This window comes from Gekko japonicus, unplaced genomic scaffold, assembly GCF_001447785.1.
Source record: "Gekko japonicus isolate JY-2015 unplaced genomic scaffold, Gekko_japonicus_V1.1 scaffold3725, whole genome shotgun sequence".
Classification (NCBI taxonomy): Eukaryota; Metazoa; Chordata; class Lepidosauria; order Squamata; family Gekkonidae; genus Gekko; species Gekko japonicus.
Window position 1 is genome coordinate 43,354 of NW_015165935.1, and position 27,126 is coordinate 70,479.

Consider the following 27,126-nt stretch of genomic DNA (forward strand, 5'->3'; position numbering starts at 1 on the left):
GCCCTCTTCTGGACACGCTCGAGCTTGTCAGCATCCTTCCTAAAATGTGGTGCCCAAAACTGGACACAGGACTCCAGATGAGGCCTGACCATAGCAGAATAGAGTGGAACGACCACCTCCCGTGATCTGGACACAAGGCTTCTGTTGATGCATCCCAAGATTGCATTAGCTTTCTTCACAGCCACATTGCACTGCAGGCTCATGTTTAGAGCTAAGACTCGAAGGAGCTTTGATTCTTCAAAGCTTATGTCTTGGAAATCCTGTTGTTCTCTAAGGCACTCGTACAAATCTCGGTAGTGTAGCGGAGGGAGTCTTTTGTAGAGGACTAGGCAGATTCTTCCATTGTCGGCAAAAGAGGAGATTCACAGAATCCGCAAGTCAGGATTTGAGACTGCAAGGAAGTGGCTCGTTTGAGCCTCTAAGTCGGTGCCGTCTTCTTCCAAAACCATTTGCCTGAAAATCCTGGCTTCTGCCCGGCGGCCTGGCTACAGCTGAGTTGGTCAGAGGCCAGTTTCCCTGGGCAGGCCGAAGCTTTAGTTCTGTGGTGACCAGACTGTGGTCAGGGCTTGAAGGTTTGTGTGAACCTAAAAGAGGATGCCATATTGAGTACGTTCACATGCTCTTGCTTGGTGTCTTCCGTCACCCGTGTGTCACTTACCTTCTAAATCAGGGATGTGGAAACTCGAGCTGCAGTGTTAGAAGAGTCAAAAACAAATATATACACTGCAAAAACCTTATTTATAAGTTAAAGTGTTCTGTATGTTCCATCTTATAAAGTGCATTGTGTATTATTCATAATATTCAAAAACAGGTATATATTCATTACAGGCAATATCAACAATGATAATCAGTTTGTACAATCTAATACCAGTCAATTTACATCCTTTTTACACAATCAACCCCAACGGGAGTTTCTAGAATTGTACACCTGCTTCTCCTTGCTTGAAAGTCTTCTAAAGGGGGAAGTTTCCTTTTGTGGTTACATTGAAGTTTAAATTGATGTTTGTTGCTGGTCCTACAAAAGGCCCATTAAGCAGCTGACAATCATAGACAAGAGCGCTCCTGTCTTTCTCAAGGCAAGGAGAAGCAGGTGTACAATTCTAGAAACTCATTGGGGTTGATTGTGTAAAAAGGATGTAAATTGACTGGTAGCTATTAGATTGTACAAACTGATTATTATTGTTGATATTGCGTGTAATGAATATATGCTGCTCCCGGCACGGCGGCTGGGGAAGCTAAGGGGAGGTGTACCTTCCCTCCCTCCCTCCCTCTTTCCCATCTATTTGCTTTCTTTGTTTCTCTCTCTCTTTCTTTCCTCTTCTTTCTTTCCACCTCTTTCATTCTTTCTTTCCACTTCTCTCTCTCTTTTTCTTTCTCTCTTAGACAAATAAATATTAGCAAACTAATAAATATCATTGGGCAAATAAATATCACGATCAGTGTCTTTATCCCTTTTGTCGGGTTTTTTTGGCAGTCTCATTGAATGTTAAGAAAAAGCAAAAGTTGCATATTTTAAAATAAAAACGTATGTGTGATACTTGTTCATGTCTTGCGGCTCTCAAATATCTGACGTTTATTCTGTGCGGCTCTTACAGTGAGCGAGTGTGGCCACCCCTGTTCTAAATGCTGCCTGTGCTTTGTGACATGACCACTGATGTGATTGTATTTTTTTGTAGCCAGTCCCTCCCAGGCAGAACTTTCTCCAGGTAGCAGTTATTTCTGACCTGAGAGCCAGTTTGGTGTTGTGGTTAAGTGGGTGGACCCTAATCTGGGAGAACCGGCTTTGATTCCCCACTCCTCCTCTTGCACCTGCTGGATGACCTTGGGCAAGCCATAGTTCTGTCAGAGCTGTTCTTGAAAAAGAGCTGTTTCTGTCAGAGCTCTCTCAGCCCCGCTTACCTCACAGGGTGTCTGTTGTGGGGAGGGGAAGGGAAAGGAGTTTGTAAGCCACTCTGAGACTCCGAGTGAAGGGTGGGGGATATAAATCCAATCTCCTCCTCCTCCTCCTCCTTCTTCTGGAGGTCCGAGCCCAAGATTGCTTCTGGTTGCTCTGACTGTATTTTTGCATCCGAAAAACAACGGAAGGGGTCCAGATTGAATACATTTGGCCCAATCCTGTTTGGTGTTTTTTTGTAGGCATAAAATTTGGAAGCCTCGTCAGTTTGGCCCTGCGCTATCATTTACCGAACTGTCCATTCCCTGAGGGGGAAAGGTGACCCCTCGTTCTTAAACAGAACGCCCATTCTTTTGGGAATGTTCAGGAAAATGCCTGATGAGGAAGCCGAAAACTCTCCCTCCCCTCATCAAGCCCTGTGCTCAATACCGGGTTTGAATAGTTTAAGCTGATAGCACGCCAGTGAGGACTGAAAAGCCTTTTGTTCTCACTTTCGTTTGCCCCGGCGCGTTAATCTGGCGTTTGTTAGCGTTCCAGAGCACAGCGGCAGATGCATTTTCACTGTTACGGGTGTCGAAGGAAGGGCTAGGACTTCAGTTTGCCGGTGGGACTGTGTTCTGCTTTGGAGCCCCCGGGGTCACCATTCCTGAAAGTCCATTTCAAAGTCACTGGTCCCCGGCAGTTTTTCTTCCATGCACTGATCAGGTCAAGACCCTCTTGGCTTCCTGTCACAGAACTCTCATGCTCCCAGAAAAACATGGAAGTAGGTTAACGTCGCAGGCAATGGCAGATTACCCCTGAAGGTTTTTTGCCTTAAAAAGTCTACAGGGCTGCCATGAGTCGGCTTTGACTTGATGGCAAAAAAAAGGAACAAAAGGTTTGCCGTTAAGGTACCAGCATTTGGTTCTTTTTACCCGTTACACCGTGTTGTGAAGCAGTCTTTTTTAAATGACGAATCTCGCACTGCCAATCTGTAATCAGTGACATGGTGCGGAAAATTTCCCAGTGCAATTTTTTCCTGTGGAGATTTCCCACCTACAACGTAAATATAATCTCTGTTTATGTATAGCTGTCAGGGCACGAGTGCTGCAAATCCGTCACGTTAGACGGGCCAAGTGTGAGGTATGAGGCCGGGACAAACCCCAGTAGTTGTATGTGGTCCAGCCTTATACGCATGGTGGTTTGCTGCCTTTTGCTAATATTATTTAAATTTTGCTAATTGTGTTTAGATTTTTAATTTAAATTTGAGTCAGAAGATTTTCCGGTTCAGATTTTTTCTGTGGAAAGCCCATAGCATTGTCTGTAACACTTTTCACGAGTAGCTAAGGGACGGAGGAGGAGGAGGAGGAGATTGGATTTATCCCCCGCCCTTCACTACCCAAAGGTGTCTCAGAGCGGCTTACAAACTCCTTTCCCCTCCCCACAACAGACACCCTGTGAGGTCGGTGGGGCTGAGAGAGCTCTGACAGAAAGTGCTCTTTTTCAAGAACAGCTCTTATCAGAACTGCGGCTTGCCCAAGGTCATCCAGCCAGGTGCAAGTGGAGGAGGAGTGGGGAATCAAACCCGGTTCTCCCAGATTAGAGTCCGCGCACTCAACCACGACACCAAACTGGCTCTCAAGGACGGGGGAGGGCTACGTCTGAGGGGTCAGCCCTGTCTGTGCCTCCTGCTCTCCCTGCCTCTTATGGGCATGTATGCAGGCCATGCAAGCCAGATATACAGGAGACTCGCTTTCTTGGTGCATTCCTGTGAAGACTCACAATTCCTATTGACAGAGCAAAGTTTGAGTCCAGTGGCCCTGTCAAACTCTGTTTGGGTTGCCATAGCTTTGGGGGGGGGAGGGCATTCCCGAGGGTGGGGGTGAGTGTATGAGGGGAGTGCTGGAGACCTTTGCTTCTAGAAGATGTCACTTTCCCACAAGTCCTCCCCCTTCCCTTCCTCTTTCGCTTTCCCAGGGGGAGGTGGCCTTGAACACATTCCTGTGCCATCTCGGACTCTAGATTACCAGGACATAGATCTCTCCTGGTTGGCATAGCAATATTAGGCAGGGTATGTAAGAACATAAGAACATAAGAGAAGCCAAGAGTGGCCCATCCAGTCCAACACTCTGGGTCACACAGTGGCCAAAAATACCAGGGGCCATCAGGAGGTCCAGCAGTGGGGCCAGGACACTAGAAGCCCTCCCACTGTTGCCCCCCAACCCACGCACCAAGAATACAGAACATCACTTGCCCCAGCCTGAGAGTTCCTATCCATACCTTGTGGCTCATAGCCACTGATGGACTTCTGCTCCATATAAGAACATAAGAGAAGCCAATGTTGGATGAGCCCAGTGGCCCATCCAGTCCAGCACTCTGTGTCACACAGTGGCCAAAAATACCAGGGGCCATCAGGAGGTCCACCAGTCATGCCAGGACACTAGAAGCCCTCCCACTGTTGCCCCTTCCCCCCAGGCACCAAGGATATAGAGCATCCCTTGCCCCAGACCGAGAGTCCCTATCTATACCTTGTGGCTAATAGCAACTGATGGACCTCTGCTCCATATGCTTATCTAATTCCCTTTTGAAGCCGTCCGTGCTTGTAGCCGCCACCACTTCCTGTGGCAGTGAATTCCATGTGTCAATCACTCTTTGGGTGAAGAAGGACTTCCTTTTATCCGTTCTAACCCGACCGCTCAGCAATTTCATGGAGTGCCCACGAGTTCTTGTATTGTGAGAAAGGGAGAAAAGTACTTCTTTCTCTACCTGCTCTATCCCATGCGTAATCTTGTAAACCTTGATCATGTCACCCCTCACACATTTCAAGGATATGTGTGTGACATATGCTTGGTAAGCTTGTACCCGCCAAAAGTCTTCAGTTCTAACACAGTGACTTTCTGGATCTTGCATATAACTCAATAAACTTTTCACTGCGAAAAGAGAGTTGTTGAGTATAACTAGACTGGGAGTCTGACAGGCCCCTTTAAGACCAACAAAGCTTCTACCCAGAATTAGACTTTGTTGGTCTTAAAGATGCCACTGGACTCAAGCTTCAGGCCTGCATGGCTACCCCCACCTGAATCATTCCTGTTGATGTGTGAGAACAGATAGCAGCAGAGTCTAGGACTTTTTTGCATTGTTTTGCTTCCAGTCTTGGCTACAGCTGGCCAAAGGTGTCTCGTATGGACAGGTGAAAGTGCAGCCGCTCACGTATGTTTTGCTCCTCCCATTAGGGCTCTTCAGTTACCTCGACGATGTCCCGTTCAAGATAGGAGACAAGTTTAAAGCCCCGGCTAAAGTCGGCCTGCCCATCGGCTTCTGCTTACCGGACTCACCGCAGCTTGTACGGGAAACCCAGGTGAGTCTTAACCTGCGGTTCATGAGTGGTGGTAACCGCCAACCTGGCACGCTCACTTAACCAGTAAGGAAGTCTCCAGAAATGTAGAAATGGATAAAATGACAAGGAAACTGAATAATTTGGAAGCAGAAGAATTTTTTTGCAGACTGGAAAGACTTAAAAGAATATGTGGAGAAATACTGGGATGTAAAGGACAATCTGTTATGCTTTGATAATTATTGAAAAGTGAAGGGTAGCTGAAAAATAGATAAATGTATAAGAATAATAGTTGAAAGATAAGTTACCTATAGATGTGAATAATGAGAAAGGGAGGTATGAAGAGAATGTAAGAATTGAGGTGGAGGTTGGAGCACTGTGAGAAGCCGAAAAGGGGGGGGAAGAGGAGGAAAGGATGTATAATAATATGTTTTGATATATGTTTGATTTTTTATTATATCCTAATAAATTGTTTTTGAGGGGGGGAAAAGGAAGTCTCAAGAAATTTGGTGGAGCTTGCACTGAAGGCCATTATCAGACGGCTGACTTGCCATCTGTGAAGAAATTATCTTAGATGTGGCCACTCCCGCACTGATTCGGCTGGATTATTGGCTACTTTGGGGTCCCTTAGAATAGAATTACAGCTGTCTGTCCACTAAAGCTTATTGCTTTCCGGTCTGAATGATTTCCTTACATAGCACCACAGGGGATGTTGCTTCGGACTGAACAGCCGGGACTCCCCCCTGAACGCTTTTGGTCTGACTGTACAGCAGCATTATGTACCGTGTATAGAATCATAGTATGTTAGAGTTGCAAGGGACCTTGCAGGTCATCTAGTCCAACCCCCCAGCACTCTGCAGGAGCATAGCCGAAAGATAGCCCTACAACATACCCGAAAGATGTCCAGCCTCCGCTTGAAAACGTCCAGCAAAGGAGCCTCCACCACCTCCCGAGGCTGTCTGTTCCACTGCTCAACCACTCTTACAGTTAGGAAGTTTCTCCTGATATTCAGCCAGTATCGACTCCCTTGTCATTTCCACCCATTAGATCTAGTCTCGCAATCCGGAGCGAGAGAGAATAGATCTGCTCCATCTTCTACATGGCAGCCCTTCAGATACTTGAAGACTGCAATAATCTCCCCTCTAAGCCTTCTCTTTCCCAGGCTAGACATCCCCAACTCCTTCAGTCTTCCCTCGTAAGACTTGGATTCCAACCCTCTCGCCATCCTGGTTGCCCAGAGAGGGCGGTGTCGCTATCCTGTGCCTTTCTCTCTCTTGCAGTATGACTTCTCCCTGGAAAGGAGGACCATCGAGTGGGCGGAGAACATCAAGAGGATCCAGGCAGCCCAGCAAGAGGCCGAGCGGAAGGCGGAGGAGGAAGAGGCCCTGGGGGAGCAGGGCCAGGCCGGCTTTGCAGAAGGCCGCTGCCCCGGGGCCGTCATGCCGCCCCCCTTCAACCCCATCCTCGCCAGCCTGCAGCACAACTACATCCTGACCCCGACCCCGGCCAGCAACAGCACCCTGAAGCAGAAGGCCCTCAGCCCGCCCCACCCCAAGGCCGACTTCAACCCGGCGGACTTCGAGTGCGAGGAAGACCCCTTCGACAAGCTGGAGTTGAAGACGCTCGACGACAGGGAGGAGCTGAGGAACATCCTGGAGATCCACGTCGGCATGACGGGCCCAATCGTGGCCCAGCTCCTGGACGGTGGCGGCAGCGGCACCCCCAAAGCGGCGTCTCCCGAGTCCGTAGCGCCAGACCAGGAAGTCCCGGCCACGCTGGACCTCAAGCCCCTCCACAAACCCAACGGCCTGATCGCGTTGCCGCAGCTGGGGGGCCGGGAAAAGAGGTCGCCGTCTTCCAAAGTGTCCCTCTCCCCGGCGACGTCCGTGAGCAATATCAAATCCCTCTCCTTCCCGAAGCTCGACTTAGATGAGAGCGACCTGCAGGCGGCGAAGCTCACGAGCACGTACCACAGCGCCGGCTGCCTCCGCAACGGCACCTTCCTCCACACTTTGCCGAGCAAAGCCAGCGAACTGAACGGGCACCACGTGGCTGGGCTGTCCGAGCTCACCGTGGACAGTGGCCCGGAGACACAGACTCTGTCCTCAGTGTCCAGACTGCCTTCCCTGCCCACCTCAGTAGCCTGTACAGAAGAGACGCAGACCCTCACCACAGCCACAGTGGTAAGTGCTGCGCGGGCTAAAAGACTTCCGTTTGGCACTCCAAGGGGAGGGTGGGAAAGTATTGGATCGGGCAGTGGCTATTCAAGGGGAGGGTCGTGCAGTTGCCCTTTTGTTGCTGTTGAGGTTCCAGGGGAGGTTGTCGTCTTGCAACAAGAGCTGCTATCCGGACACCGAGGGTCATGCGGTCTGCAACGCGGCTCGCTTCACGGGTGGAATGAATGCCGTAGGCTGACCCACCAACATCCCTAAAGGTTTCCCTTGCTCGAAAGCCAGTCGAGTCCGACTCTAGGGTTGCGGTGCTCATCCCCGTTTCCAAGCCAAAGAACCAGCGCTGTCCAAAGACGTTTCCTTGGTCATGTGGCCGGCATGACTAGACGTCGAGGCGCACGGAACGCTGTTACCTTCCCACCAAAGCGGTACCTGTTTATCTCCTTGCAATTTCTTGCTTTTGAACGGCTAGGTTGGCAGGAGCTGGGGCCGGAGACGGGAGCTCACTCCGTCATGCGGCACTCGGGTCTTGAACTGCCAAACTACCGACCTTCCGGTCTGCAGTTCAGCGTCTTAACCACTGAGCCACCAACACCCCTTCTTACCCTCAAAGCGACCTCAGCCCGTTTTTTGCATCCCTGCAGTTCGGGGATCTCCAACCTGTGGAATTCTAGAATTTTGAGACAGGGTGGTGGGCACATTTGCAGCATAGCTGCTGCAGGAAGTCTGAGTCAGCTACAAAAGAGCTGACCAGAAAATGGAAGGGAGTGAGGTTATGTGTAACTCTTAATAGTGCTTCTTCAGCATTTCTGGCAGAAGCTTTACTTAACAAGATGCTTTTTTTTTTTTTTTTTTAAAAATGAACATACCACTGATCTAAAATATTTTCTTGGTGGGCGCCAGGAAAGGTGTTGGGGGGGGGGGTCTCCACGATGCCCACAGGCACCGCCTTGGGGACCCCCGCTGCAGCAGTCCTGTTGCCGATGCTGGTTGGGTTCTGTGGATCCATCCTGCTAAGGGTGGCGCTTTTCTCTGATTCGGTGAGCTTTCCGTGGTTGGTCAAATGATCGTAATAAAGAATGAGCCAACGGGCTTTCCCCAGGTGCCAAGAAATCCCCGTGTGTGGGGGGAAGGCTTGCCGTGAAGGAGTTGTCCCACCCTTTCTGGAACAGATCTGCCGCTTGCAGAACTGGCTAGTGAGGTTCGCTGGCTTTCCCGATGGAGCAGGTTTTGGCCAGCCTGCTTAGGAAACATCGAGGGGGCTGCAACGCCGACTGGTGCTTGTTGTATTCCTCCGTCTCAAGGAGCGATGACGGGACCCTGGCTCGGAGCCGTTTGCAGAGGGTAGAGGGTGGATTTCTCTGCAGAGATTATCCTGGTTCTGTGTCTGTGTGGATTAGGCTTAACTCTATGGTAAAAATAACTTCCAGGGCACGCTGGGCCCCTCTTCCGAGGAACGACTCCTCGATCTGAGAGTCTCTGGCCGCTTAGCTGCTTTCCCTGTAATGGAGCCAGCTGGCACCTGCCTTCCGCCTAAGCTCTCCCTCGAGCCTTGCCTGCCTCTCGTTGGAAATCCTCTTTAGGGGGGATTGACTTTCTCATGGGACCCGGTTCTTTTCCCTCCGGTTCTGAATCTCTGGCATGTTGACTCTTCCTGTCTCGTGGATTGCACTCGCGTGTCGAGGCAATCTGACACCTTCCAACTCTGCGATTGTCTTTGGGGGGGGGAGCCTTTAAAATGAGGCAGCCAAGTTGGAAGCCTTGAAGAGTCTTCCATAGTGGTGCGCAAAAAAAAAAAAAAAAAAATCGGCCCGATTCGGATTCGGCAGAATCAATTTCTGCTGGCAAAAAGACTCCTGCATGTCAATTTTGGCAGTTGGAGCACATTTGGGAGTCTTTTGGCCAGTTGAATGTCAGTTTCGGCCCCCTTATATCCCATGGGGCATTGAAGTCAATGGCGAAAAGTAGGGTATATCTGGGGGTTGGAGGGGAGGGGTTGGAGGGAGAGACTCCAAACTCGCAGGGTATCTGCTGGAGCCTCTCCCCAAGATATCCACCAAGTTTCAAGAACATTGGACCAGGGGGTCCAATTCTACGGGCCCTCAAACAGGTTGCCCCCATCCCCTCCATTGTTCTCTATGGTGGGAAGAAAGTTACAAGTGCCTTTTTGGTGGTGGCCCCTGCACTGTAGAATAGCCTTGTGCAGGGGGTTGGACCAGATGGCCCTGGAGGTCCCTTCCCACGCTGTGATTCTGTGATTCACTGCTCTATCCCCCAGGCCTAACGAAGGGGGCATTGACTCCCCTGAGCATATACCCTGAAAACCTTGTTGGCCTTTGGAAGTGCTACTGGACTGGAATTGGGCTCTTCCTCTGCAGACTAGCACGGCTACCCTACTGGAATTAGTCCTTTTCTCCACCTATGAAATGGGAGTATGGATTACCTTCGAATCAGAGTAGTCATCCGGATGAATGAGCTTAGGGAAAGAGCTTTGTAATGAGCCGGGGTCTTATAGTGAAGATTCAGTAGGACGGGTGGTTCCGCTTCAGCGAGCAGGAGTGGGATTCAGATCTTCAAATGGCTTTTGTGTAGGGGGAGTCACTCACTGCAAGTTTGTTTGTTTTTTAAACAACATTGGGGGAAGAAATTCTACTTCAGTCTTAACTCATTTTCTGCTTGCGGGGAGACCTCGCTGCAGGAAAGCAGACAATGTCTGTACGTGTCGTCTCGGGGGCGAGGTGAACGGCATCATTTAAGAGCCTCTGCTTGATTCCACTGCTGAACTACTCTTACAGTAATTTTTTTTCTAATGTACAGTCGATATCTTTCCACCCATAATTTAAACCCATTATTTCGAGTCCTATTCTCTGCTGCCAACAGGAACAGCTCCGTGCCCTCCTCTAAGGGACAGCCCTTCAGATGCTTCAAGAGAGCAGTCCTCCCCCCCCCCCACCTCCTCCAGACTGAACATTCCCAAGTCCCTCTGCCTTTCCTCGGAGGGGCTCTTGGTCTCCAGGCCCCTGATCATCCTTGTCGCTTTCCTCGGCATCCGCTCCATTCTGTCCACATCCTTTTCGAAGTGAGGCCTCCAGAACTGCACACAAGACTCCAAGTGCGGCCTGACCAGTGCAGTGTACAGTGGGACCATGACATCTTGCGACTGGGATGTTGTGCCTCTGTTCAAGACCGCATTAGCCTTTTTTGCCGCTGCAGCACACTGGCTGCGCATATTTAGCTTACAGTCCACCGGTACCCCAAGATCTCGTTCACATGCCTTGCAACCAGTGTTCCCTCTAAGCTGAGTTAGTGTGAGCTAGTTCATAGTTTTTTAGCCTCCGGCTCACACATTTTTGTCTCCGCTCAGGAAGGAGGGCTCCAGAGCAAACTAATTTATGCAGTAGCCAAATCACTCGCTTGCAACTTCAATGCCAGCAGCTCACAAAGTAGAATTTTTGCTCACAAGACTCCAAAGCTTAGAGGGAACATTGCTTGCAACCCAGAAGTGTGTCCTGTATCCAGAATGGATGCTTGCGATTTTTGTTACCCAGATGTAGAACTCTGTACTTATCCTAGTTAAATTGCCTCTTGCTCTCATCCACCCACTTTCCCAGTGCGTTCAGATCTTGTTGAATTCTATATCGTTTGGTGTGTTCGCTGCTCCTCCCAATTTGGTGTCGTCTGCAAATTTGATGAGTAGCCCCTCCACCCCCTCATTCAGGCCACTGATAAAAATATTGAAAAGTACCAGGCCCAGAACCGAGCCCTGTGCCCCCCCCCTGGACAGCCCCCCCCCCCCCCATCCATTGAAATGCCATTGACAACTAGAGATGTAAAATTTCCGGAAATTTTGAAACTCGGAAAAAAAACGTTTTTTTCCTGGGGGAAACGGAAATTTTCGGAAAAATTGAAAACAATGCTACATTAGCACTTCTTTTTCCTTTTCCAGATTGAAAGTCATTCTGTTACTTTAGGGACATAAAATATGACTATGGACATTTTTACATGGCGTGAAATTATCACAACTAGCATATTAAAAATATAGTGTATCCAAACAATTATTACAAACAGAATACCCACCCACATGCAAAAACAAAACTGAAACCTTTTTCTTTTCTTGTGACAACAGCACCTCCTAAAGGAAGAAATGCATCTTGTTCTTGCATTGGAGAGTTCAGTTTGTAACCTAGGACTTGCTTGTCCTCAGTGCACAGAAATTAGATCAATCTGATACCATACATATTTTTTTTAGAAATGATTTGGAAATATTTGAACACCTTGATTTAAAATATTTTATTCATCATGTTAAAATAAAATGTTCCATAATCAATTTTTTTCTTTTTTCAATTTTTCGGAAAAAACCCAAAAAGGCTTCAGGAAAAAACTGAAAAAAACCGTTTCCCCCCCAAATTTTTCCGTTTTTTCCCCCCGAATTTTTCCATTTTTCCCCCCGGGCCTTCACATCTCTATTGACAACTACTCCTTGGGTGCGGATCTCCAACCAGTCCCCTGTCCACCTGACTGTCCTAGAGTCCCAGTCCGCAAGTCTCCAGTTCACCCATTAGAACATCGTGGGGAATCCTGTCAAAACTTTTATTGAAATCCAGGTAAATAACGTTGGTGGCATTCCCGTGATCCAGTGAACTCGTTGAAACGAAAAGGATTTTTGTTCCCATTGGAATAAAAGGGATTTTTCAGCGGAGGATTGCCAAACAACCGGGATTTCCTTAATCTCTGTGTGATTCCATTCTCCCTTCGGGCGTTCTTTCTTCCCAGGAGGGAAGGTGTTCCATGTGTGAGCAGGGAGGTGTTCCATGTGGCTCCGCCTCCTGCTGCAGCGGCCATTTTGGGTGTGGCGCTCTCTCCCGGGGCAGCGCTCCTCACCCCTTCTCCGAATCCCAGAGGCGCCCACAGGCTCAAAGCGGTTCGGGACCCCTGGACCTGGTCCCACTGAGGTTGTGCGTTCCACCTTCTCTCTCCCCCCCCCTTCCAGGCACCTCACCAAAGTTTCTCGACATCGAAAGTGCCCCACGCCACCAGCTGTGCAAACTGGCCTGGCAGCCCCACGTACGAAGAAGACCTGCAGGCCCTTTCCCCCAGCGAGCGGCAGTGCGTCGAGACTGTCGTCAACATGGGCTACTCCTGCGAGAATGTCCTGAAGGCGATGAAGAAGAAGGGGCGGAACATAGAGCAGGTGAGAGGCCCGGAGCGCGTCCTGTCTCACCGCTTGAGCGCGTGAAGGAGGTGCGTCTGGCTGGACGGCGGGCCTGCGTTTGACCAAGGTTGAGTGGTAGGCTGGGGTGGCTACTAGCCATGGTGACTGCCTACGGGACCGCCTCTCCCCGTATGTGCCCCGAAGGGCCTTTCCTTCCTTAGATCAGCACCGTCTAGTAGTCCCCGTCCCAAAAGATGTCCACCTTGCCTCAACCGGGGCCGGGGCCTTCTCAGCCCTGGCCCCCGCCTGGCGGAACAGGCTCCCACTTGGAACAGGGCCCTGCGGGATTTGTTACAGTTATGTAGGGCCTGTAAAGCGGAGCTGTTCCGCCAGGCCTTTGGTTGAGGGAGCGGACATCATAAGAACATGAGAGAAGCCCATGTTGGGTCCGGCCAACGGCCCATCCAGTCCAACACTCTGTGTCACACAGTGGCCAGAAAGACCAGGTGCCCTCAGGAGGTCCAGCAGTGGGGCCAGGACACCAGAAGCCAGTGTTCCCCCTAAGCTGAGTTAATATGAGCTAGCTCACAGTTTTTTTAGCCTCTGGCTCACACATTTTCACCTTTGCTCAGGAAGGAGGGCTCCAGAGCAAACTGATTTATGCAGTGACCAACTTGCTCGCTCACAACTTTATCACCAGTAGCTCACAAAGTAGAATTTTTACTCACGAGACTCCACAGCTTAGAGGGAGCATAGCTAGAAGCCCTCCCACTGTTGCCCCCCTTCCCCAAGCACCGAGAATACAGAGCATCCCTTGCCCCAGACTGAGAGTTCATATCTGTACCTTGTGGCTGATAGCCACTGATGGACCTCTGCTCCATATAAGAACATAAGAGAAGCCAATGTTGGATCAGGCCAATGGCCCATCCAGTCCAGCACTCTGTGTCCCACAGTGGCCAAAAATACCAGGTGCCATCAGGAGGTCCAGCAGTGGGGCCAGGATACTAGAAGCCCTCCAACTGTTGCCCCCACCCCCAAGCACCAAGAATACTGTGCATCACTTGCCCCAGACTGAGAGTTCCTACCTATACCTTGTGGCTAAGAGCCTCAAATAACACCAAACATCAAATAACATCTGCCTCCCCTGCTTCAAGCGCTCTCGGGTGCCAGGCAATATTCCCTCTAAGCTGTGGAGTGCCGTGAGCAGAAATTCTACTCTGTGAGCTCCTGGCATTAAAGTTGCGAGCGAGCAATTTGGCTGCTGCATCAGTTAGTTTACTCTGTAGCCATCCTTCCTGAGCGAAGACAAAAAGGTGTGAGCTGGAGGCTAACAAACTGTGAGCTAGCTCACACTAACTCTACTTAGAGGGAACCACTGGTGCCAGGTGCCATCAGATGGCTCTACCGCCCCTCCTGGCATGAGCTCAACGTACTCTGGAACTACTAACTGCTGAGCTGCCACTGTGTATAGGTACTTTTAAATTATTTATTTAATTTTAACCTTGCTTTAATTCATGTTTTAATTGCTCTCTTTCTTATGGTTTTGTGACATATTGGAAGCCGCCCTGAGCCCGCTCTCAGGACAGGGCGGGATATACATCACAAAAATGAATGAATAAATACATAATAAGGGGAACCTCCGTGTCCAGAGGCAGTCAACCTCTCATCCCAGTGCCAGGAGATCACCTCAGGGGAAGGTCTTGGCCTCCCTGTCCTGTTGGCCTTTCAGGGCAACTGGTTGGCCCCTGTGCGAGACGGGAGATGCTGGACTAGACAGGCGAGAGAGGGCTGTTCTTTCGGGAACTGCTGGTAGACGAGCTCCTGGCAGAGTCTTTCTTGGGTGGGCAAACTCGCTCCACGCAAGAGCCACATAGAATGAACGTCAGATGTTTGAGAGCCGCAAGACAGGAACAGATATCACACGCACGTTTTTATTGGGAAATGTGCAGATTTGCTTTTATGTTGACATGAAACGAGATGGCCAAAAATAAAAACAAAAGGGGTAAGAACAGGTATTGATAATTATATTTATATTTATTTATTTGTCTGCTAATGATATTTATTTGTCCGCTAATGATATTTATTTGTCTGAGAGAGAGAGAGAGAAGAAAGAATGAAAGAGGTGGAAAGAGAGAGGGAGAGAAACAGAAACCAGTTTGTGAGACAGTTTGGTGTAGTGGTTAAGTGTGCAGTTAAGTGAAGTGGTTCAGTGCTCGGACCCTGATCTGGGAGAACCGGGTTTGATTCCCCACTCCTCCACTTGCAGCTGCTGGATGACCTTGGGCAAGCCATAGTTCTGACAAGAGCTGTCCTTGAAAAAGAGCAGTTCCTGTCAAGATCTCTTTCAGCCCCACCCACCTCACAGAGAGTCTGTTGTGGGGAGGGGAAGGGAAAGGAGATTGTGAGCCGCTCTGAGACACCTTTGGGCGGGGTATAAATCCAATCTCTTATCTTCTTCTTCTAAACAAAAAAAGCAGATGAGCAGGGAGGAAGCGAGAGAGAGAATGATGAAAAGAAATAATTTAAAGTTTTTTCTTTCTCTGCCCCCCCCCCCCCCCCCCCCGCCCCACAAAGGGCAACGAGCCGGACCGATCAGGGAGGCACGCCTCCCCTTTACTTCCCCAGCCACCCCTCCGGGAGCCGCACAATATGTGTGAAGAGCCACACGTGGCTCCCGATCCACAGTTTGGTCACCCCTGTCATCGAGGTTGGCCCTTTGCCCTGCGTGCCGTTTCGTGGTACCGGGCCCGGGGACTCACGGCAGTCCTGTGGAAGAAAGCGGCACTTGACGTAACTTCTGGCCAGAAAACACTCCCGAAACTCAAGGGTGGGGCCATATCGGGGCTGACCTGTCCGAGGGTGGCCGGCCGGTGCTCTTCACGGCCAGCTGCACACACAGAATGACGCCGTCTGGGGCGTTTAGAAGGTCAGTGCAAAAGAGATCCTTCAAAACCAGCTGTGAGGCTCCGGTTTAGAAGTCTGAGAAGGTCAGACGCACAGTCCAAGAAGCTTGGGCTGGAGGCAATGCTCCCTCTAAGCTGTGGAGTCTTGTGAGAAAGAATTCTACTCTGTGAGCTACTGGCATTAAAGTTGTGAGCCAGCGATTTGGCCACTGCATAAATTAGTTTGCTCTGGAGCCCTCCTTCCTGAGCGGAGACAAAAACGCGTGAGCCGGAGGCTAAAAACCTGTGAGCTAGCTCACACTAATTCAGCTTAGAGGGAACACTGGTTGGAGGTTAGGCAGATGAAGTGTGTCGCGTGGGAGGGTCTGCGGTCGAGACCAATGCGCTGTCTAAGCTGTGGGGTCTTGTGAACAAAAATTCTGCTCTCTGAGCCACTGGCATTAAAGTCGTGAGCCAGCAATTTGGCTCCTGCATCAATCAGTTTGCTCTGGAGCCCTCCTTCCTGAGCGAAGACAAATATGTGTGAGCCAGAGGCTAAAAACCTGTGAGATAGCTCACACTAACTCAGCTTAGAGGGAACACTGGTCGAGAATCTTTGTCTGGGTAGCTCAGAAAAGCTCTGCCACTGGGATGGTGCTGAGCCCGGTAACGCATGCGGAGGAGGTGCCTCAGTTCCTCTCTTGTGTCCTCCTGGCAGGTTCTCGACTACCTGTTTGTCCACGGCCAGCTCTGCGAGAAGGGCTTCGATCCGCTCCTTGTAGAAGCTGCTCTGGAAATGCACCAGTGTTCGGAGGAGGAGGAGGTAAGGGTTTTCGTGCCGCGTGTGTCGCCCTGGCCATGGAGCTGTAGAATTGCTCTGTGAGTCGGCGCCACATTCCCCCGCTGGACTTGCTCTTGTGGTCTGGTGCCGTTGTCAGAGTGGCCCTTGCATTCTGAATACCAGAAGCGATCGCCTTAATCCTTGACCTGTATGAGCCCGTGTTCGGGAGTGGCTGGCCTTCAGCTCTGCGTGCTCCAGGTCCAATAAACTGCCCCTGGAATCTTCACCACTTGACTTCCGCTTCTGGTTAGTGTAGGAAGGGAGAGAGAAACCGGTGGATGTTTGCACCCGAGAGTTTCTTAGGAATTCGCAGTCCGGTTTTCTCTCTCTTTTTTAAAAAAATATTTTATTTATTGGTTTTTATACATTAGTTTTCTGTTATACATGCATCTTAGAGTCATTTATTCCTTTTCCATCCAATTGTACAATCCCGTTTTCTCTCTCTCGATGGGTTCACATCTTGGTCGTCAGAGACTCTGTAGAAAGCCCTAGGGGCCGACCTCCTCAGCAGGCCGTGTGGGAGCAGCGGGTGTCTTTTGTCACAGAAGTCCCTTGGGAAGGGACGGCCCCGCTCCATCGGTCAGGGGCCCCCAACAATGCTCCCTCTAAGCTGTGGAGTCTCGTGAGCAAAAATTCTACTTTGTGAGCTCCTGGCATTAAAGCTGTGAGCGAGCGATTTGGCTGCTGCGTAAATTAGTGTGCTCTGGAGCTTTCCTTCCTGAGCTGTGACAAAAATGTGTGTGTGAGCTGGAGGCTAAAAAACTGTGAGCTAACTCACACTAACTCAGCTTAGTGGGAACACTGCCCCCAACCCTTTTGAGCCTGCAAACACCTTTGACACAGAGAGTACTCCATCTCTCTGTGTTATACCTCTGAGGATGCCAGTCAGAGCTGCTGGCGAAACGTCAGGTCCTACAATGCCAAGACCACGGCCACACAGCCCGGAAAATCGACAACAACCAGCCTTTGGAATTCTGGCACAGGGCGGTTGCTGCACCTGCCAAATGGCTGCCCCCAGAGGCAAAACCAGCCGTCCAACGTCAGGGAGTGGGGCCGCCATACCTGTAATCAGGGGCCATTTTGTAGAAAAAGAGGTGCAGGAGCTCATTAGCATAACTCATTTGCATATGCCACACCCCCTGATATCACCGGAAGTGTGTCAGAAGGCAACACCCAGGCTCCACTGGACTGTTTTGGACTGCTAGCTACTGGGGGGGACATGTGCAGATCTGTCCTCACAGAGGAGGGAGAGCTTGTACCTGAATAAAACTTGGTCTTAAAGGTGCCACTGGACTGTTTTGGATTGCTAGCTATGGGGGGAGGGGAATGCACAGATCTGCCCTCAAAGAGGAGGGATAGCTTGTATCTGAAGGCTGGGGGAAGGGCGGGGGGGGGGGGGGGCTCTGCAACTTACCTGGCTGCGTCTTGCTCTGACTGAGGGCTGCTGGGGGCAGGGGGCAGTGCTTGTTGCATGTGCCCGCCCCCTGGGCTCCTTACTACCGGAGCTCTGCTCCTGTGCGCTCCCGCAGGAAACGACCCCTGCCTGTAATAGTAACTCTTCAACATTTCAGTTGGGAGTTCTGTTTAGCAGGATGCATTCTGAAACAGACAGATTGTTGTTGTCGTGTCGCACACCTGGAGCCGACATTCAGCACACATGGAGCCGACATTCAGTAATGCAGCGGAGGTTCTTGTGCTGCGGGGGCAGCTACTGGTGATGGAACTTAAAAAAAAAAAAATCTGTACGGCTGACCGTGTCTCCAGTGGCCGATCAGAAGCCCTGCTGGATAAGAGCCTCACCTGGCCCCACTCACATTCTAAAAGCACTTGGCGGGTGCCAGGGAAGGTGTTGGCGTGTGCTATAGCGCCCGCAGGCACCGCATTGGAGACACCGCTGTAGGTTCTAAACAGCCTGCATCACCAAAATAGGCGTTTCAGGAGACCACCTGCGGTGTGGCAGTAGAAAAAGGAGGCCGCTGGCTATTCCAAGCTAGTCGTGGTTCAAGGTGGGCTCGTTCACTCTGTTTAGACCCAGAGGCCTCCAGTTGGGTGACCAGATCCCACAGGGGTGATGCTGTCCTATGAGTAGGCTGCCAGGTCCTGAAGCTGAAATACTTTGGCCACCCAACGAGAAGGGAGCTCTCACCGAAGAAGACCCTGATGCTGGGAAAGACTGAAGGTCAAAGATGAAGGGGACGGCAAAGGATGAGATGGTCAGACGGTGTTATTGGTGCAACGGACATGAAATTAAGCGAAGTCCGGAGGACAGGAGGACCTGGCGTGAGGTGGCCCGTGGGGTCGCGAAGAGTCGGACTTGACTGCAACTAAACAACAACTCCTGAAGATGTCCTTTTTAAGAGTTTCAAACGTGGCCTTAAAGAATCTCCTGCGGTGCCATCTTCAGAAAGCGTCGTGCGTATGCAGAACACAGAACTTGGGCTCTTGGTCACCAGCCTTCAAGCTGACTTCCTGGGGCAGGGGTCCCCAACGCGGTGTCCACCAAGGGCATTTAGAAAGTGGGGAGGCCCAGGTGGGCCTTTTGGCCAGGAAGGTTTCTGGTTGAGCACTGGAGATTTGATCGGCTCTACCGGTTTTTAAATCTTTTGCTTTGGGAGCAGCTGCCGACTCCGCACAAGGATCATCACTGTGTGACTGATGGTCAGCTGCCGTAAACATTTCGTGGCTGCACCCTCCACTGGGTCAGAATTCCAAAGGTGCCTGCGGGCTCAAAGAGATTGGGGATGCCTGTCTCAAGGGAATCTTCCCCTCCCCTTGGAAACTGTCTGAGCTTGCCCTACACACACACACACACACACACACACACACACACACAGCCAGTTTGGTGTAGTGGTTAAGTGTGTAGACGTTAACTGGAAGAACCGGGTCTGACAAGGGAGTCATTACTGGCTAAATATCAGGAGAAACTTCCTAACTGTCAGAGTGGTTGAGGAGTGGAATAGTCTGCCTCGGGAGGTGGTGGATGCTCCTTCGCTGGATGTTTTCAAGTGGAGGCTAAACGACTATCTTTCGGGTATGTTGTAGGGTTCTCTTTCGCCTATGCTCCTGCAGGGTGCAGGGGGTTGGACTAGATGACCTGCAAGGTTCCTTCCAACTCTAACATTCTATGATTTTATGATTCCCCACTCCTCCACATGCAGCCAGCTGGGTGACCTTGGGTCAGTTACAAGTACTCTCAGAGCTGTTCTCTCGTGAGCAGTCCTCGACAGAGCTCTCTCAGCCCCACCTACCTCGCAGGGTGTCTGTTGTGGGGAGGGGAAGGGAAAGGAGATTTGTAAGCCACTCTGAGACTCCTTTCGGTAGTGAAGGGCGGGGTATAAATCCAGTCTCTTCTATTTCTCTTCTACTGATCCATCAAGGTCAGTATTGTCTAATCAGAATGGCAGCAGCTCTCCAGGGTCTCGAGTTGAGGTCTTTCACGTCGCATACTACCTGATCCTATTTATTGGAGATGTTGGGGATTGAACCTGGGACTTTCTGCCTGCCAAGCAGATGCCTCCTCTTCAATGGCCACTCCTTGATAGAGGAATCCAGATTCCTAGCCGGCTCTAAGCAAGCTTTTGTTGGTGTGTGTGTGTGAATCGCTCTCTAGAAAACTTTTAACGATGCCTTCCTTCCCTAGCCTTCTCCCCCCCCCCCCCCCGTTTTTTTCCCAGACAGCCGCGCTTCTCCAGCTAATGAGTAAATTTAAAGAGATGGGCTTTGAACTGAAAGACATTAAAGAGGTTTTATTATTGCATCACAACGACCAGGACAATGCGCTGGAAGATCTAATGGCCCGGGCGGGAGGCAGCTGAAGGGGGCACAGAGGAGCCCTGCCCCCCCGGCCCTGCCAGCTAGACCCTTTCGCCATCATCACGTGGCTCTCTCTCTGTGGGCGTGGAAAGGAGTAGGCCGCAAAAAATCCCACCTTTCCGGGATCTGGGAGAGCTGCTCCATCGGCACACCGCCACCCAAGCGGGCCGTTCCCAGTGGAGAGAGCCCAACCCTTCAATTAAAGTCTAAGTGTCCTTTCCCGAGTACTCCCCCCCAACTTTTTTTTTTGGCTAGGCCACAGCGAACCTTGACTGGAGTTGTACATAGCCAGGCCAGGCTAGTTGTTAATTTCCCCCCCCTTCCCCCCCCCCCCCCCCCCCAGTACCTCTTGCACTGGACTCGGCCAGAGAAACGATCCCCTTGGCTCTGAAACGGACAGTTCCTTTGGTCCCTCGAAGCTGCTTTCGTCGTGCGTCTCTGCTTGTACTGAAACACGGATTCTCAGTCGAGATTAACAAACGTCTACCTTGAGTGCAATGGGATTTTTCAGTTTTGTTTGGGGGTGGGTGGGGTGGGATCTGAAAGTTAGTGAAAACACTGGTTCCGAAACTGCCGCTATGCATAGAGAGAAGCCGTAGCTCTTCCTTCAGCGTTCTGGTTCTTGGAACGGGGAAACCAAAACGTCAGCACAGGTAAGCTGTGAAGCCCCTCGATTAGAGCCCCCTTTGCCCAATGGCGACTCTCTAAACCTGGGCCCGGGGGTGGGGAGACCCTGCAAACCTCTCGGCCCTCCCGTCCTCCCCCAGGCCTTCTTAAAATTTACCCGAAAGCGGAAGCTCTCCTGAAGAATCAGCCGACCTGATAACAGTGTGGAAACGAGAAGTCCTCCCTTTCATGCACTTTCTTTTTAATATCCACCGCATTGTTTCCATATCTCCCCCCCCCTTTACACTCCTTATAGTTACATTAATCTATTAACATCTAGTAATAGGAATCCTACCTTTGGTTTGATTTTGAGAGTAAAAAAAAAAGAGCAGTGTATTATGTTGTACATGGTTCAAGATCTAAATGCATAAGATATTAAGCAGTCGATGAATCTCTGAAGTAACTTGCTAAGTATTTTGGTTCTGCAGAAAGGGATACTAATAAAACTTTAAAATGGAGCCAGTGGCGTCTGGATCTTGTGTTTGAGAAAATCCCCGAGTCTGAGACGGTTAAAGCTGATGAAATCTCCAAGAATTCTCTGAAAAGAAGACGAGGAGAGTGTGGCACCCTAGCCCACTCCGGGGGGGGGGGAATCCCTACCCCCAGTTGCCGTCCCGCACTAATGTTACCCCTTTAAAGGGGAACGGGAGACCTCAGAATGCGCCCGCAAGAGCCAGTGGAGACGCCTGTCCCGTCGTCTCTCTCTTCGACCGGAGGTGAGCCCATCTCCGTCCTCTGCTCCGCTCTTCTTCCTCCCCGGTCTCCCTCTCTGTTCCCCTTTTTATCCTCCCCTCCACCCTGTCTCCTGCTCTCACTGGGTGCCGGGCTGTCTCTCACAGGTAGCCCCGCCTCTATAAGAGCTCAGACGCTCTGCCAGGTGCGGGGGTATTCCGAGCGTGGAGGCCATCGCCTGGCTTATCCCGGGCGGCGCGGGAGAACCAGCTGTGTCGGAACATATTTGCTTCGATGGCCTCAGCGGTGGCCTCTCCTGGAGACCTGCCCTATTGACACGTACTCGGGGACGTGCTCTATGAGGTAGCGGCCGGGTTTCCTTCGTGCCGGAAACAGACACCCTGTGAGGTAGGTGGGGCTGAGAGAGCTCTTGACAGAAACGGCTCTTTTTCAAGGACAGCTCTTATCAGAACTACGGCTTGCCCAAGATCATCCAGCCAGGTGAAAGTGGAGGAGTGGGGAATCAAACCCGGTTCTCCCAGATTAGAGTCCGTGCACTTCACCACTACACCAAACTGGCCCCTTGTCTCTTTTGCCAGTGCTTTTCCTCTGGCACCGGCAATAAGCCAAAGAGGGGAAGAAGAGCTATTACGACTTCGTCAGCAGCCAGACTTTCCAAGCCCCCTTAGTTAAGGAGCTGATGTTCTGGCACGCTGCGGTTCCTTAGAGAACTCTTGAGTTGGAAACTTTGGTGGGGGGTGGCTTCAGTGATTAAAGGTGTAAGGCAGGGGTGTCGAACTCATTTGTTATGAGGGCCGGAGCTGGCATAAATGAGACCTTGTCGGGCCGGGCCATGTGTGTCATCAAATGTAATGCCAGGTAGTGGAGATACAAACTTTACGAAGGATACAGACAAACACAGTTAAAGATTTTTTAAACTTTAAATAAAACATTAAAAATGTAATGCCAGTGCTTTACCAGACTCTCAATCGCACCGGAGAGGCTTGCTTATTGACCTCTCCTGTGCAATTGAGGGAGTCTGGTAAAGTAAGCTGTGATGGAGCAGCAGCAGCAGAACTGGAAACGGAAGCAGGAAACAGCCAGGGCCTTGCGGGCTGGATTGCAGCCCTCTGAGGGCCTGATCCGGCCCCCGGGCCACATGTTTGACACCTCTGGTCTAAGGAGCAGCCTCACCCACCCCATGGGGAAGGGGAGCTTGCATTGGAGACGGGGCATAAATGAAAGCTTTGGCCTCCCTGGAAGAATCATTTTGAACTCTGGTACTTAAAAACTTGACTCAAGAGGCCGAAGCACAACTGACCGAGAGCCGTTCGCGGCAAGTTCGTTGGCTCCTGTCTTGCTTATCTTTGTGGGCACTCCATGAAATTGCTGAGCGATCGGGTTAGAACCGATAAAAGGAAGTCCTTCACCCAAAGAGTGATGGAACACATGGGATTCACTGCCACAGGAGGTGGTGGCAGCTACAAGCACGGATGGCTGCAAGAGGGAATTAGATAAGCATATGGAGCAGAGGTCCCTCAGTGGCTATTCACCACAAGGTATAGACAGGAACTCTCAGGCTGGGGCAAGGGATGCTCTGTCTTCTTGGTGCTTGGGGGGGAGGGCAACAGTGGGGGGCTTCTAGTGTCCTGGCCCCACTGCTGGACCTCCTGATGGCACCTGGTATTTTTGGCCACTGTGTGACACAGAGTGCTGGATTGGATGGGCCATTGGCCTGATCCAACACTGGCTTCTCTTATGTTCTTATATGGAGCAGAGGTCCATCAGTGGCTATTAGCCACAAGGTATAGATCCAACATTGGCTCCTCTTCTGTTCTTATGGAAACTTGACTGGAAACAGGGTCCGGTGGGTGATACCGAACAGTGAGTTGAGCCACAACCTTGTGGACGTGGCCCCGTTCCTCCGTGACCGATCCGGGTTCTAATTTAGCCGACTACCTCTCAGGCCTGACCCGAAAAGTAAGCAAACAGGAAAAGCATCCACTTTCCCTCTCTTCTTCCTGTATCTGGGATGTGGATTTCTTCCTACTGAGGGTGTGGCCTGGTTGCTGGGGCATTGGGTCCCAGCTTCCACAGCAGCCTGTGCGCGTGTCTTGGAAGGAAATGAATCAAAGTGAAGGCTAGAGGAGTGGTATTGGGAGAGAGTTTTACGGAGACCACGGACTGCAAGAAATTCAGACCAGTGGGTTCCAGACCAAATCAAGCCTCAACCGATGCTACCTCTCTAAGCCGTGGAGTCTTATGAACAAAAATTCTACTGTGTGAGCTACTGGCCTTAAAGTTGTGAGCGAGCCATTTGGCTGCTGCATCAATTAGTTTGCTCCGGAGCCGTCCTTCCTGAGCGGAGACAAAAATGTGTGAGCTGGAGGCTAAAAAACTGTGAGCTAGCTCACGCTAACTCAGCTTAGAGGGAACCCTGGCCTTAACTTTCCCTGGAAGCTAATATGACCCAACTGAGACTACTGTACTTTTGGTCATATTATGAGAAGAGTCCCTGGAAAAAAAGAAGAAGAGATTGGATTTATACCCCACCCTTCACTACCCGAAGGAGTCTCAGAGCGGCTGACAAACTCCTTTCCCTTCCCCTCCCCACAACAGACACATTGTGAGCAATGCTCCCTCTAAGCTGGGGAGTCTTATGAGCAAAAATTCTACTTCCTGAGCTACTGGCATTTAAGTTGTGAGCAAATGATTTGGCTGTTGCATAAATTAGTTCATCCTTCCTGAGTTGAGACAAAAATGTGTGAGCTGGAGGCTAAAAAACTGTGAGCTAGGTCACACTAACTCAGCTTAGAGGGAACACTTCCTGTGTGGTAGGTGGGGCTGAGAGAGCTCTAACAGAAACTGCTCTTTTTTCAAGGACAGCTCTGACAGAACTATGGCTTGCCCAGGGTCATCCAGCAGCTGCAAGCGGAGGAGTGGGGAATCAAACCCAGTTCTCCCAGATTAGAGTCCGCGCAGTTGGCCACTACACCAAACTGGCTCACAATCATGCTAGACTCTAAATGGGACGGGCAGGCTCGATCAAGGAAGCTGTGTCCCTCCGTCTGCAAGACCCAAACCAGGCTGTTAATGACAGGACATTTCAGAGGTCGTTAATCCACAGAGTGGCCATGGGTCGGAAGTAACTAGGCAGCACTTAATACACACACGGGCTCTGAAGGCAGCACACCCACTGTTAGTATCTCCTGGCTGCCGGTCCCTGGATTTCTCCTCTGAATGAAATGGGAGCAAATCATTGGCTGAGCCCGAGAGCCGCAGGTGCTACGGTGGCACTGAGATTATACGGCCACAGTGCCGTGACGGTGAAGCTCTTGCTGGTTTAGCAACACTGCATGTGGGTCAGCGTCAAGGGCTGTCAGTTTCTACTCGCCGGTGGCTGTTGCTTCCTTCACTTCGGCTGAAGCATGATGGGGAATACTCCGTGGTGACAGCGTCCCACGCGGCCCTCTCTGACTGGAGGCTGTTTCCGACCCTGTTGCACAGCCCTGGTGGGTCTGTTGATGGGCCGCGTCCCCTACGAGAGAGCTTCTGGAAAAACCTGACACAGCGGAGGCTTCTGCTCCGCTCTGAGCAACTTTCAAGCCTGGGTTTCACGTGATCGGAACTCTCTTTGACACAGTTTGGAACGCTGGCTTGTAAACAGGGTTTTGTTTTGTTTTTAACTGCAGTAAAACGATTTCAGCCAAACAGTATGAAAGTGACACGCGTACTGTGTATTCTAACCACTTTGCTTTGCAGGCGTCTGCATAGGTCCTTGAGAGATGGGCTCGTCTCTTAAAGGGTTGAAACACAACCCAGTCTTAGCAGAAAGTGGGAAGACAACCCCCCCCCCCAAAACCGCTCAGCTTCAAGTACTGTACTAATTAAGACGGCTGATACGCAAGGATTGTAAACGGGTTTTTTTTTAATTCTAGTAAAATGATTTCAGCAAAACGGTACAAAAGTGACACGCGTCCTGTGTATTCTAACCACTTTGCTTTGCAGGCGTCTGCATGGCTCCTTGAGAGACGGGCTCATCTCTTAAAGGTGTTGAAACACAACGCAGTCTTAGCACAGAGTGGGAAGACAAAAAACAAACAAACCCCGAAACCACTCGGCTTCAATTAAGACGGCCACAAGAGCAGAACCAGGCCTGGCAGGTTTGGGTTCGAGCGCTGCCCTTCTGCCGGCCAGGTCAGGGAGTGAATAGACACTCCCAAGTTTTGGGCTGAACTCTCTGCATTTGGTGTCCTTTTTTTTCCCCCAAGGAGAGGACGGGCCGGTTAGATACGTGAAGAGGGGCTAGCGCCGCACTGAAGATGGCGCCGCTCGTGTCCCTGACCGGTGTTTTTTCGTGTGAGATTGCTAAGCCGGGGGTGAGTGGGTGGGGCAGTGAGCCAGCCTTATTGTGAAGGCACTAAGAGCGGAGCTGATGCAACTGTTGTGCCTCAGTCGAGAAAGGGTACAGAAGTGCTTCTTTCGTCCCTTCGCCGCCCCCGCCCCCCAGCCAGGAGAGGCCTAGGGAATCACCTGACAAAGGAGCTCGAACAAACAAGTCGTAGATTAAAACCACCGAAGACATAGAATGCCACGCCTCTTCTTTGCACCCCATCACAGCTTCCTTCTCTTCTCCCGGTTAGCAAAACGTGCTCCGGGAAAGTCCAGGGAAGCTGCCGATTGTCTGCAATTTTAGGCACACCTGTCCTCCTCGACAGGCTAAATCTTGTCTCCTGCGTCTGGCCCCCTCCCCAAATCACGGACGGAGCCTCATCAAACTCACCACGCTGATTACGAGCCAACTTGGTCGCTCTTCTGCAAGCAACGCCAGTCAGCTCCGCCGCCTTACCCGGTCCGCTGCTTTGCCCTGAACTATTTTTGAAATTTAACACAATTCTGTGTTTTGCGTATCGGCTCTTGCAAGGAAACGTCTGCACCAGCTGGCTGCCCAGGAGCCAAGGCGGATGCAAAAAGCTGGTGAATTCGCCATTCCCCTTTGCGCCACGAACGTGGCACGTGCCAGTTCTTGAGGAAGACGTGTGTACAGGGGGCCCAGTGGTTTCCTGCTGCAATCCTTTTGCGTAGAGTGTTGGTTCAAAGGGAGGGTGGGAGGGTGGCACAGTGGGGAGGGTGCCAACACACCACCAGGTGTGAGTGGCGACAGGCATCGTCTCTTGGCCTGCCGCTGCCACCACCCTCGAGCAAACCGAGTCCCTGCAGGAGGCAGCAGCTAGTGTACCTTGCTTCGGACACCCCCGGAGGTTGGAGAACGCAGAGAGCGCCGAGTTCTTAGTTGCGTTGTGTTTACCACAGTCCGGCAGGGCTCCAGGCGGCACATCCTGTAGCACGTTAATCTGTGAAAGGGTTTTGGTGTGAAATGATGCGCAGCTCCCACCTTGGGACTCTCCTCTGTGAAGGCCGTGAGCAGCACTGACTGAGCCAAGACTATGTGGGGAGGGGAGCCCACAGTGCACTCGAGGTTCGGGCACATTCATCAGAGCCATGACGGATTTCTAGAGTAACTCCACACGGGGCTGCCTGGCGGGAGAGTTGAGGCCCGGCCCACTAGCTCCGTTGCCAGCCTCTCCGTCGGCTGTTCCACGTCTTTCCCCCCCAAGTGTGCTTCTTGGAAATGGGGCTGGTCTTCCCTGTGAGTCAGGGGTGGGGCTTCTGCCGTCCAAAACCAAAACTCTCCTTGTGAAGGGAGACAGTGCTGTGAGCA

At 51.1% G+C, this 27,126-nt stretch overlaps 1 protein-coding gene across 1 annotated transcript in view; it reads left to right on the forward strand.

The window, feature by feature from the left end:
• Window positions 1-21,160, forward strand: part of UBAP1 (ubiquitin associated protein 1) — a 31,305-nt gene extending 10,145 nt beyond the window's left edge. Inside the window, exons 3-7 of the mRNA XM_015411433.1 lie at window positions 5,107-5,231; window positions 6,488-7,390; window positions 12,369-12,569; window positions 16,131-16,235; window positions 19,928-21,160. Coding sequence (XP_015266919.1) covers window positions 5,107-5,231; window positions 6,488-7,390; window positions 12,369-12,569; window positions 16,131-16,235; window positions 19,928-20,068 — 1,475 coding nt within the window. The 3' untranslated portion in view covers window positions 20,069-21,160. The remainder of the gene's footprint in view (window positions 1-5,106; window positions 5,232-6,487; window positions 7,391-12,368; window positions 12,570-16,130; window positions 16,236-19,927) is intronic.
• Window positions 21,161-27,126: the final 5,966 nt, after the last annotated feature.